This window comes from Protopterus annectens, chromosome 13.part0 (genome assembly GCF_019279795.1).
Source record: "Protopterus annectens isolate FY-2018-M chromosome 13.part0, PAN1.0, whole genome shotgun sequence".
Taxonomy (NCBI): Eukaryota; Metazoa; Chordata; order Ceratodontiformes; family Protopteridae; genus Protopterus; species Protopterus annectens.
Genome location: NC_056747.1, coordinates 1,358,434,385 through 1,358,448,039, shown reverse-complemented (window position 1 = coordinate 1,358,448,039; position 13,655 = coordinate 1,358,434,385). Strand labels below are relative to the sequence as shown.

At 33.8% G+C, this 13,655-nt stretch overlaps 1 protein-coding gene across 5 annotated transcripts in view; it reads left to right on the top strand.

Moving 5' to 3' along the window:
* ARHGAP27 (Rho GTPase activating protein 27) overlaps positions 1 to 13,655 on the top strand; it is a 1,395,760-nt gene that overhangs the window by 1,288,064 nt on the left and 94,041 nt on the right. For all 5 annotated transcript variants that reach the window (XM_044055389.1, XM_044055387.1, XM_044055388.1 and 2 more), the window contains one exon: positions 10,180 to 10,278. In XM_044055389.1, coding sequence (XP_043911324.1) covers positions 10,180 to 10,278 — 99 coding nt within the window. The remainder of the gene's footprint in view (positions 1 to 10,179; positions 10,279 to 13,655) is intronic.

Below are 13,655 nucleotides of genomic sequence, written 5' to 3'. Positions count from 1 at the left end.
GCCAGGACCCTCCTTAATCCCCCCTCTCTTATCTCCTCTCTACTCATAATCCTTATCCCTCAACGTCAACCTTCCTATTAGTAGCAATACCAACAGATAGTCACCACCTATCTCAATTTCTTTTTTGCATTTATTTGACCTACTAACATGAATTATATATTGGACTTTTTTATTTCTACCTCTTACATTGTCTGCTTAGCAGTCTCATTTCTCCTTGTACGTTATTTTCATGCAAATTGCATCATTGTACTTATTTGACATTGTAAATGTTTCCTAATTTATGACTGTATGATATCACTAGGTTAAGTCTACTTTCTGAAAATTTTTTCATGTTAATATCTTGTAAAAAAAAATTTTCTGGAGCTTTTCTGCTCGGGTCTCCACTGAAAATGGGCCTTTAGCTCAGCTGGGCCAACCCGGTTAACAAATGACAAATAAATAAAGTACTAAAACATAGTATTTTTGAAACTATATCATGAGAAATTAGTAATTGATCAGTTCTAATATGGGTACCATAATTAAAAAAATAGTGAGAGTTTGATAATGATTTACTGCTTCTAATATTAAATGCATCTTTTAGATTAAGGGATTTCATCCAGGTTTTAAAATAGTGAGAGTATGATAATGATTTACCGCTTCTAATATTAAATGCATCTTTTACATTAAGGGATTTCATCCAGGTTTTAAAATAGTGAGAGTATGATAATGATTTGCTGTTTCTAATATTAAATGCATCTTTTACATTAAGGGATTTCATCCAGGTTTTAAAATAGTGAGAGTATGATAATGATTTGCTGCTTCTAATATTAAATGCATCTTTTACATTAAGGGATTTCATCCAGGTTTAAAAATAGTGAGAGTATGATAATGATTTGCTGCTTCTAATATTAAATGCATCTTTTACATTAAGGGATTTCATCCAGGTTTAAAAATAGTGAGAGTATGATAATGATTTGCTGCTTCTAATATTAAATGCTTCTTTTACATTAAGGGATTTCATCCAGGTTTTAAAATAGTGAGAGTATGATAATGATTTGCCGCTTCTAATATTAAATGCATCTTTTACATTAAGGGATTTCATCCAGGTTTTAAAATAGTGAGAGTATGATAATGATTTACCGCTTCTAATATTAAATGCATCTTTTACATTAAGGGATTTCATCCAGGTTTTAAAATAGTGAAAGTATGATAATGATTTGCCGCTTCTAATATTAAATGCATCTTTTACATTACGGGATTTCATCCAGGTTTTAAAATAGTGAGAGTATGATAATGATTTGCCACTTCTAATATTAAATGCATGTTTTACATTACGGGATTTCATCCAGGTTTTAAAATAGTGAGAGTATGATAATGATTTACTGCTTCTAATATTAAATGAAATCTTTTACATTAAGGGATTTCATCCAGGTTTTAAAATAGTGAGAGTATGATAATGATTTACTGCTTCTAATATTAAATGCATCTTTTACATTACGGGATTTCATCCAGGTTTTAAAATAGTGAGAGTATGATAATGATTTACTGCTTCTAATATTAAATGCATCTTTTACATTAAGGGATTTCATCCAGGTTTTAAAATAGTGAGAGTATGATAATGATTTACGGCTTCTAATATTAAATGCATCTTTTACATTAAGGGATTTCATCCAGGTTTTAAAATAGTGAGAGTATGATAATGATTTACTGCTTCTAATATTAAATGCATCTTTTACATTAAGGGATTTCATCCAGGTTTTAAAATAGTGAGAGTATGATAATGATTTACTGCTTCTAATATTAAATGCATCTTTTACATTAAGGGATTTCATCTAGGTTTTAAAATAATGAGAGTATGATAATGATTTACTGCTTCTAATATTAAATGCATCTTTTACATTAAGGGATTTCATCCAGGTTTTAAAATAGTGAGAGTATGATAATGATTTGCTGCTTCTAATATTAAATGCATCTTTTACATTAAGGGATTTCATCCAGGTTTTAAAATAGTGAGAGTATGATAATGATTTTCTGCTTCTAATATTAAATGCATCTTTTACATTAAGGGATTTCATCCAGGTTTTAAAATAGTGAGAGTATGATAATGATTTGCCGCTTCTAATATTAAATGCATCTTTTACATTAAGGGATTTCATCCAGGTTTTAAAATAGTGAGAGTATGATAATGATTTGCCGCTTCTAATATTAAATGCATCTTTTACATTAAAGGATTTCATCCAGGTTTTAAAATAGTGAGAGTATGATAATGATTTGCCGCTTCTAATATTAAATGCATCTTTTACATTACGGGATTTCATCTAGGTTTTAAAATAGTGAGAGTATGATAATGATTTGCCGCTTCTAATATTAAATGCATCTTTTACATTAAGGGATTTCATCCAGGTTTTAAAATAGTGAGAGTATGATAATGATTTGCCGCTTCTAATATTAAATGCATCTTTTACATTAAGGGATTTCATCCAGGTTTTAAAATAGTGAGAGTATGATAATGATTTGCCGCTTCTAATATTAAATGCATCTTTTACATTAAGGGATTTCATCCATGTTTTAAGATAGTGAGAGTATGATAATGATTTACTGCTTCTAATATTAAATGCATCTTTTACATTAAGGGATTTCATCTAGGTTTTAAAATAGTGAGAGTATGATAATGATTTGCTGCTTCTAATATTAAATGCATCTTTTACATTAAGGGATTTCATCCAGGTTTTAAAATAGTGAGAGTATGATAATGATTTGCTGCTTCTAATATTAAATGCATCTTTTACATTAAGGGATTTCATCCAGGTTTTAAAATAGTGACAGTATGATAATGAATTACCGCTTCTAATATTAAATGCATCTTTTACATTAAGGGATTTCATCCAGGTTTTAAAATAGTGACAGTATGATAATGATTTACCGCTTCTAATATTAAATGCATCTTTTACATTAAGGGATTTCATCCAGGTTTTAAAATAGTGACAGTATGATAATGATTTACCGCTTCTAATATTAAATGCATCTTTTACATTAAGGGATTTCATCCAGGATTTAAAATAGTGAGAGTATGATAATGATTTGCCGCTTCTAATATTAAATGCATCTTTTACATTAAGGGATTTCATCCAGGTTTTAAAATAGTGAGAGTATGATAATGATTTGCTGCTTCTAATATTAAATGCATCTTTTACATTAAGGGATTTCATCCAGGTTTTAAAATAGTGAGAGTATGATAATGATTTGCTGCTTCCAATATTAAATGCATCTTTTACATTAAGGGATTTCATCCAGGTTTTAAAATAGTGAGAGTATGATAATGATTTGCCGCTTCTAATATTAAATGCATCTTTTACATTAAGGGATTTCATCCAGGTTTTAAAATAGTGAGAGAATGATAATGATTTTCCGCTTCTAATATTAAATGCATCTTTTACATTAAGGGATTTCATCCAGGTTTTAAAATAGTGAGAGTATGATAATGATTTGCTGCTTCTAATATTAAACGCATCTTTTACATTAAGGGATTTCATCCAGGTTTTAAAATAGTGAGAGTATGATAATGATTTGCTGCTTCTAATATTAAACACATCATTTACATTAAGGGATTTCATCCAGGTTTTAAAATAGTGAGAGTATGATAATGATTTGCTGCTTCTAATATTAAATGCATCTTTTACATTAAGGGATTTCATCCAGGTTTTAAAATAGTGAGAGTATGATAATGATTTACTGCTTCTAATATTAAATGCATCTTTTACATTAAGGGATTTCATCCAGGTTTTAAAATAGTGAGAGTATGATAATGATTTGTTGCTTCTAATATTAAATGCATCTTTTACATTAAGGGATTTCATCCAGGTTTTAAAATAGTGAGAGTATGATAATGATTTGCTGCTTCTAATATTAAATGCATCTTTTACATTAAGGGATTTCATCCAGGTTTTAAAATAGTGAGAGTATGATAATGATTTACCGCTTCTAATATTAAATGCATCTTTTACATTAAGGGATTTCATCCAGGTTTTAAAATAGTGAGAGTATGATCATGATTTGCTGCTTCTAATATTAAATGCATCTTTTACATTAAGGGATTGCATCCAGGTTTTAAAATAGTGAGAGTATGATAATTTACCGCTTCTAATATTAAATGCATCTTTTACATTAAGGGATTTCATCCAGGTTTTAAAATAGTGAGAGTATGATAATGATTTGCTGCTTCTAATATTAAATGCATCTTTTACATTAAGGGATTTCATCCAGGTTTTAAAATAGTGAGAGTATGATAATGATTTGCTGCTTCTAATATTAAATGCATCTTTTACATTAAGGGATTTCATCCAGGTTTTAAAATAGTGAGAGTATGATAATGATTTACTGCTTCTAATATTAAATGCATCTTTTACATTAAGGGATTTCATCCAGGTTTTAAAATAGTGAGAGTATGATAATGATTTGCTGCTTCTAATATTAAATGCATCTTTTACATTAAGGGATTTCATCCAGGTTTTAAAATAGTGAGAGTATGATAATGATTTGCTGCTTCTAATATTAAATGCATCTTTTACATTAAGGGATTTCATCCAGTTTTTAAAGTAGTGAGAATATGATAATGATTTGCTGTTTATAATATTAAATGCATCTTTTAGATTAAGGGATTTCATCCAGGTTTTCAGGACTTTATCTGTAGAAGGCAGCCTCAGATTTATTTTAGTGCTAGAATCTCATTTCATCCATCCACCCACAACCCCTCTTCCCATTTTTCACATAGGGTCAGGGTGTTAACAATCATCTAGAGCCATGGTTTACACCACTGGGTGGCTAGCCTTGCTAGAATCTCATTTCTCAAGTATAAAATTGAAATCACCACCTATTATTAGATTAGATTTGGCATTATTAGTAATAATATTTAAGTGTTTTTTTTTTTTGCTAAGTTAACACCCATCCCAGGGAACAACTAAATGTTCTTCGTGTTTCACTGTTGCAGTCATGACATTTGGGTTATCCCTGCCAAGGGTAGCCCTCGGCCAGCCCGAATACCAGAAACTTAGTATTTCTGCGTCAGTTGCTGTCGCTTGAGGACTGACATCAGGTCATCAGTGGTATAAAGTAAGGCAGCCGACACCATTACATCAGTCTTTCTTGCCATGGAGCCCGAAGCACAAGCAGTTCACACGAGTGCCGGTCGGCCACTACCTGAGTTTTCATTTTTCCAAACTAAAGTTGAAGTCTTCTAAAGCTAAGTACCCTGTTGAGGATCCTTTATTCTTGCACTAACCGATGTCAGAAAAAGTTAATAGTTGTCTTGCCTATGGAAAGCAAATACCACACTGAAACTTCCACTCTTACTGCTACACTTTTTTAGGCCTAGACCACGACGTCCCCCGTTGTCACTTCTGTGCTTTGTTTAACACCAGAACTATCCGTCGTATTCTGTTGTCATATTTTATGGCCAAAATCTTGATCTACATACTGGTAGATAACCTGAAGTACTAGAGTACTATTTTTCCAAAGCATCATGACTTCTCTTTGCTTTCTAAAATAGATTGAGCCGACATTGTTTATTTATTTGGTTTCTGCATGACTTTATCTGAGTGTTTAAAATGTGTTTCCTGAACGATAAGTGATGCTTTATCAGTGATAAGATATTGTAACAGGCTTGCCCTTTTCTTTGGGATGTTTATTCCATTAACATTTAAGGATAATAAAATTAGTTCTGTGGTTAAGATGGATGAGTTTTAAAAAAGAAACATTACATGTACATGGAAAGCATGTCAGAAAAAGACACCCCCTAAGATTATTTGACAGCATGTAAAAGATCATTTCAGGCTTGACAGAGAACATTAAGCAAAGGTACTTAGCTGAAGTTAAGATGATGAAAAACATGGAATTATTGAAATTGCTAGTGTAGTGGCAAAGAAAACATGCTAGGCTATCCTTTTATTCCTAACTAGCTTAAACCTAAACATGTGGATTAGCATGAAAGGGTATCAGAGCCATGCAGTCAAGGATTTCTTTTCTGGAGGCATCTTGTCTCTTTTATTTTCTGTATGCTTTCACATTGTTATTACTTACTAATTTTAACTTATTAACTTCCCCTTTTTTTTCTTCTCCCCCACTTTTCATTTAATTTCTCTCTCTTTTCCTTTTTTCTTTTCTTCTCCCTCCTCCCTAATTCTGCTTCCTTGTCTTTTCTGCATTTGTATTTCTTTAACTGTAACAATATAAAGAGTTTTTTCTTTTATGCAGAAAACATTAGAAATTGTTTATTTAAAATATATAAGCATTAATTTTAAGTTTGTTTAATATTAATTAATTGATTTTGTTACTAAAATGGTTAATATTTATTTATGTTTGGAACTTAACATGTAGAACATTACTTATAAAGTCAGATTAATATTTTATTAAATGTTCTAATAGTTGCGCAGTTGTACAAAACAAGCTTGTTTTGCGTGTATTTAACATTTCTCAACAAACTTTGTGTATGGACTTACATGGTAATGAGTAGTTAGTTACAAGTCACACTGTTTTTATCATTTAATTAATTTCATTAAATCATCTATTCAGTACTAATAATATATTCAGCATTTTCCAGTCAAATAAGTTTATTTTATTTTTATTTAACATTTGTTGACTGGGAAAGTCCGACTAGGTTCCACAGAGCCTGTTTTCAGCAGAGGCCCGGGAAGAGATGCTCCAGACGCATGTCTTTAGAATGTGGGAGGATACTGGAGTACCCGGAGGAAACCCACGCGAACGCAGGGAGAACATGCAAACTCCACACAGAAGGCACTCCAGCCAAGAATCGAACCAGAGAACCTCTTGTTGTGAGGCGACAACGTTAACCGCTGCACCAGTGCGCCACCCTAGTTAATGCCCTTAATAAGTTAATTTTTAATAGTCACTAAGCTAATAAAACCATACAGAGATCAAGACTTATTGTTTGTATATCTGTAGTATTATATATGGACAAGAATTCCAGTCATAGGGAGTATGATTAATAAAGTTACAGAAGTTCATAGTATGAAATCCTAGAAAACAGTATCAAATTCTGTAGTTTATCATAGGAGGTTCCCCAATTGTATTACTTTTGTGTTTGTTATCTCATCTTATTGTAAATAATGACTTATTATGCTATAGATATACGGCATTGTTCATTATGTGATGACTTAGTGTATGCGTTAAAACCTTTCTTGATCAACTTGGTGTGAAAAATCCAAAGTGATTAGAACAGATTTAACAAAAATAAATCTTAAGGTTGTTGATGGACAAGGTTGTCTAGTACATTTGCAAACATTTCATTTTGTTCTTTTATTTTATGCTGTACATTTTAAGGAACTAAAAATTATTTCTATTTTCTTAAGTATCTGGGAGTCTAGTACATTTGTAAACATTTCATGTTGTTCTTTTATTTTATGCTGTACATTTTAAGGAACTAAAAATTATTTCTAAGTATCTGGGAGTGAATATATTGCGAAATAGTATGATCACCATTGTGAAACAAAAAAATGAACATCTGCAGCAATCCAAGACATCCACTATAGTATGCGACAACAACATTCTTCGTATAGTATACAGCCCAAAAAGATCTCATTACTATCCTGTATATGTTATAGATACCACCTTCAGCATTTGATGCTGATTTTATAAGTGTTAGAGATCATTTTGTTTTAGTCGTAAATACATAGTTTTTGAAAGCTAAGTTTATTTTTAAATCATATCTCTTTTGGGCTAAAGACAAATTTGAATTATGTCAAACTAGTCGTAAATATCATTTAACTGCTTTAAAAAACAGGAAGTGTAAAGAAACTGCTACAGAGCTTGCATACACTATACTATACCCTGGTCAGGCCACATGTTGAGTGTTGTGTGCGATTCTGGAGGTGAGACACGGAAAATGACATCAGTCTGCTAAAATCAATTCACAGGAAGTAACCAGAAAAGTGTATGGGAAGGAAGGAGGGGAAAGGATATGACCAAAGAATAGATGAGTTGAAACTGTTGTAATTAGACCCTGGAATAGAGAGCCACATGATATGGGTGCAGTTGATCACAGAATTGTAGTTAGGATATTTGGCTCCTTGTACAGTTTCCTTATCTGGTGCACCCTAACTATAAGTAGAGGACCACAAAAAAAAAGCAATAAGGCGATTAAAAAAAAAAGCTGTTGTACTCAAAACCACTTTTTTAAAAATGTCACTTGTGGTTTGCTACATCTAAATACCCACACAAAGTGCTTTGGTGCCTGAGTCATGAGTACAGATACATTATCGGCATTCATTTCCAAATGCCACTCCTGCATTACACCACGACTGGCATTTGCTGATCATACCCAAAACTCCTTGCACCCTGCCCAAGATACACCTCTGCAAGATCATGTCCAACAGATTTGAAGGATCATCCTAAACACAGAGGCCAAAACACAGATGAATGGCCACAGGCATCCCATTGTAAACTGTGAACTTTAAGACAGTCTCCCAGTCTCCTAATGGTGTCTAGTTCAGTTTTCTTTTACTGCTAAACAGGAACAGTTAACCAAGAGAAACAACAGATGATCCACCAAAAACAGTTTATTGTAAAACTCTGACGTCTCGGCCACAGCCTTCAAGGAGTATAAAACATAAGAAACCACATACAAATTTATACTACTGCATAACATCAATTAATATAGTTATACAATTAACCAATAAAAGTTAATGACAATCAATTTAACAACATTTTCCAATTAAAGTCTTCATTTAAACCAAGCGGATACAATGTTTTAAACTTTAAAATATATACAGCTTCTTTGTGTAGTATAAGTTGTTTAATATTAACATTTTTATCTTCAGAAACATAAATTTGTTCTAAAACAGTTCCTTGCAAACCCCTGCTGTTCCCATTATGAAAATTTAAAAAAATGCATAGCCACAGGACTTTCTTCCTTTTTATTATCAATGTCCTTAATGTGTTCCAAGAGCCTCACTTTGAAGGCCCTCTTAGTTTCACCAATATAAAATTTTTTACAGGGACACTGAAGTGCATATATAACCCCCTCAGAATTACAATGGAAAGTATGATTAGTATTAAATTTAATATTATTAATACATGAAAAACAAGATACAATGTAATTACATGCCTTGCATTTACCACATGGGTAAGTGCCTCTATTCACAATACTATGGTATATAGGGTCTAGTGGCCAATTAAATCTACTTTTAACTTGAAAATCTTTTATATTTTTACCTCTACGATAAGAGAATTTTAATTCCAAATCTAACCAAGTCTGGACACTACCTAATGAACCTAAATATTTCCAAAATTGTGTAACAATTTTAATAAATTCTGTAGTAAAGCAACCAAATGTGGTTACAAAATATAAAGTATCTCTATTTTCTTGAACCTTATTATTATTATATGTATCCTTTTTGAAAATAGAACAAAATTGATCACTAGTTTGTTGTTTGTCATCAAACAAACGCTTGTAGCTATCTTCCAATATTTGTTTGCTATAACCCCTGTCAGAAAGGGATTGTAGCAATGAACATAATTCATCATTAAATATTTTATTATTATTGCATAACCTAGAAATTCTCAACATTTCCCCATATGGCAGAGCTAGGAGGATATGGGGGGGGGGGTGACCACTGGTTCCATGTACTGTTCTGGTGCTGGTTGTTCTTCTAAACAGGAACAGTTCCCTGATCAGAATTTTTTTTGCAGAAAAAAAAAGTGTGTATTTAACCAGTCAGATTGAAGAATCCCACGGATTACTTTATAATGTGAAGTATACATCTGATGTGAAGTATACATACGGTACATGCATTTATATATGTCTATGATGTGTTTTTTCTTGCTTGCGTTAGAAAGTACAGTCAGTTTGATTTACATGTTCAGTTCAAGTCAGAAAAAATCATTTGGTTTGTTCACCTCTCTCAAGAATTCAGAAATCTGAATGTTGAAGTAAAATTTTACACTAGTAATTAAAGTGTATGCATGCCAATGTTTTCCCCTTTTTTTGCAGTGGTCACATCTTTGTCACCTAGTGGAGTAGGATACAGTGTACCCTGTGTCATTTCATAAATGGTTGTATACAGCAGGCAGTGAGCCATGTCATTTTGCCTGGCAGTTGACACGAACACGCAGGCTCTTTGCTGTACTGCTATGTGTGTATCTAATCTGACTGCAGATGGTTTAACAGCTTTTCTTTCCTGTTTTCAGACCAAGTCTTTGGCTGCCATTTGGATGTGCTGTGTAAAAGAGAGAAAAGCACAGTTCCACTCTTTGTAGAGCAGTGTATCCAGGCTGTAGAAAAACGAGGTAATCTGACAATCGTTTCTTAGGCGTAATATTTTTAAATGCACTTTAGTTTTGTAATTATTTTTCATATCTCTATGGTTTAATTGCTTCCATCAATTTAATCAGCTTTCTGAAGGTAAACAAATCGAGAAGCCATTCTTTCCGCTTGTGTAGAGTGTCTTATATAAAAATGTGGCGCTAACATGGCATTGTAAGACTAACATGGTTCAGTTTCATGTAATGGCACATAGTACACCCTGCATTTTGCAATACTCCACAGCATACCTATCAACTGTACAGATTTTTGCCTCATATTTTTGGTCAACTTTTCATAAAATTGTGTTTTTCTGCCAAATTAGTGGCAAATCATTAATGATTGAAGTTAAAAAAAATAATGACAGACATTTGAATTTCAGACTTCACACCATTCAGTAAATTCATGCTAATGTAAAACCTGCTATTCTGTCAACTTTCTATGTTTGTAAGAGCAGTATTTAAAAATTGTCCCTATCTTTGGGCCTTTGTTTATAGGTTCATGGGATGATACCAGGCTGTTGGCCCAGAGGCCCTTATAAGCCTCGCCAAGAAATTCACCCATGTTCCCACAAAATCAGCACCTGTTTCCCCTGTCCAGCAGGGCCACAGGTGGCATCCCAGGGATGTATTTTCTGTTTCACATTCAGTCATCCAGTTTCCTCTTAAAGAGGGCTAGTGAAGTCCTCTGCTTGACATAGAGAGGGAGTCTATTCCATAGATGGGGGAATCTTTGGGATACAAATCTATCCCACCAATATCTTCTACTAATGTCACAGACCAGGTTGAGGGCTTGCGTGTGGGTTGTGGGAGTGGAGTTTGACTTAGACATGCAGCAACTCCATCAATGTTGGGTCTGAGATGGCCTTGTATGCCAGAATTAGGTCACCTCTGACCAGTCTGTAGGTGACTGAGTGGAGGGACAGCCCATGGCTTTGTCCAGATTTCTTGCTCTAAGAAGTTGAGAGGTATGCTCCACAGAGCAGGGAAAGTACACTGTCATACTCCACATAGCAGGGAAGGTATACTGTAATGCTGCACAGAGCAGGGAAGATACTGTTGTACTCCACAGAGTTGGGAAAGTACAGTGTAATACTAAACATAGCAGGGAAGGTGCACTGTAATACTGCACAGGGCGGGGAAGATACTGTTGTACTCCTCAGAGCAGGGAAAGTACATTGTAATATTGCACAGAAGAAGGAAGGTACACAAATAGCTGACAGTGCAGGGACGGTACATTGTAGTACTCCACACAGAGTATGAAATGTATATTATAATACTGTATGGTACATTGTAGTACTTCACACAGAGTATGAAAGGTATATTATAATACTGCACAAAGCAGGGAAAGTACAGTGTAATACTGCACAAATCAGGGAAGGTACCCTGTAGTGCTGTGGAAAGCAGGGAGGCATTGTACTCCAAAGAGTATGGAAGGTAAATTAAAATAAAGTATATTGTAATAATGCATAGAGCATGTATGGTACACTGTAGTACTTCACAGCATGGACAGTGTAATACAATACTGCACTGAAAGGGGAAGGTGTATTGTAATACTTCACAGAGCAGGGAAGGTATGCTGTAATGGATTCATGTCAATTTGCTGAAGAAAATTTTAGTGAAGAACAGAAACAAATGTAAAAAATTGTCCAAAACTACGTTCAGTGATCTCTACATTGTTTTTTTTTTTTTTTTTTTTTTTTTTTTTTTTTTTACAGAGGGCAAGCTCCCATGCACCACCCGGACACCCCCAGACCTATATATACTAACTCTGTTCAATAATGGAGAAAAGAGTTAACCTCATTGTTGGTGAAAGTAGTTTCAGCGAACAGTACTTGCACTTTTTGTGTTCGCCGAAAGTACATTCATCCGAATGACATGGTTCAGCTGAAATACTCCTCAGCGGAGAGAAGGCACACTGTAATGCTCTACAACACAGAAAAGTTATACTGTAATACTCCAGCTAGTTACACCTGCAGTCAGTTCATTCGTCCTGATCGGAAACCAATTAAATTTCATGCCACGGAGAGTCTGGTAGTGGTGTACGTCAATTTATTAAAACAAACTGTAAAAAGATAACATTTTAAAACATTAAGCATTTTTGTCTCATAGAAGAGACTTCCATCAGCATAATTACATCCCATCGCAGAGCCATTATATACAAAACTGACATGGGTTTCATTAGTAGTTAGCTAAATGATCGATTAAGTTCACTTTTTCTTTAAAGAGCCAAAATAAAAACCAAGTTGCGCAATAACATAAATCCTATTTCAACAAGCATAAAAATGAGTTGGTGTGTGGGAAATAAAAGTATCTAAGTTAATCCTGTCTCTGCTCCATGAATAAGTGAATTTCTTCAGTTGTTGTGTGGGAAATAAAAGTATCTAAGTAGTTAATCCTGTTTCTGCTCCATGAATATGGGAATTTCAGGAATTCTGTAGTGTTGTTCAGAAATTCAGCAAAAGAATGATTTTCCTCAGCTTCACCATCCCATAAAACAAATATATCATCAAAAAATCTTGCATATAAATGGAGTTGATTTGCAAACTGACTACTAAATACAAACTGATTTTCCCAGCCCAACAGAACCATATTGGAAAGGGCAGGGGCACATAGCCACAACACCTCTGATTTGCTAAAAAAATCCCCCTCAGTCAAATCCGATATTTTCAGGAGGAAAACATTTTGTAACTCTGATTTACATTTTACTAGTTGCCACCCTTTATGGCAGAAGAAGAGTTTAGTGAAAGGGCAGGCAATTTAGGGTGGCAAATATGATATCTCAAAGGGAAGATGTGTGGGGTGAGTTACTTAAGTTAAAAGTTAAAAGAAATGTTTTTATAAGTTCATAGGTAGCTACTAGGCTATTGGCCCAAGGGCCTATGAAAGCCTAGCCAACAAGGTTCCCTGGCTTATGTCACCCAAGAAAGTTATTTTCCTGTGCCACTGTCAAGCAGAGACACAGAAATGATCCCTGGGGTGTATTTCCTGTTTCCCATCCACTCATCAAGATTTTTCCAGAAGAGTACTAATGAAGAAAATAAACAGCCTCTGCAAGGCTCAAACCCAGGACCCTGCACACCATAGCCAAAGTGATTTACCTCTAAGCCATGCCAGATATGGATAGGAATATCCTTGTTCTCTTTTGGACAGTTTGTTGATGAAAGTGTACAATGAATGGGGGGATACTACAAACCCCTTATAGGAACTGGGCTAACAATACCATCAATTTGTGAGAAACATAAGAATGAAAAAGCATTAATAGTGGAATACAACCAGTTTTCTAAAGAAATTAATGAAATTATCAAAACAAGCTGCTGCATTTTTAAAACTAATCTTGATCTGTTTCAGACAGTGGGTCCTGA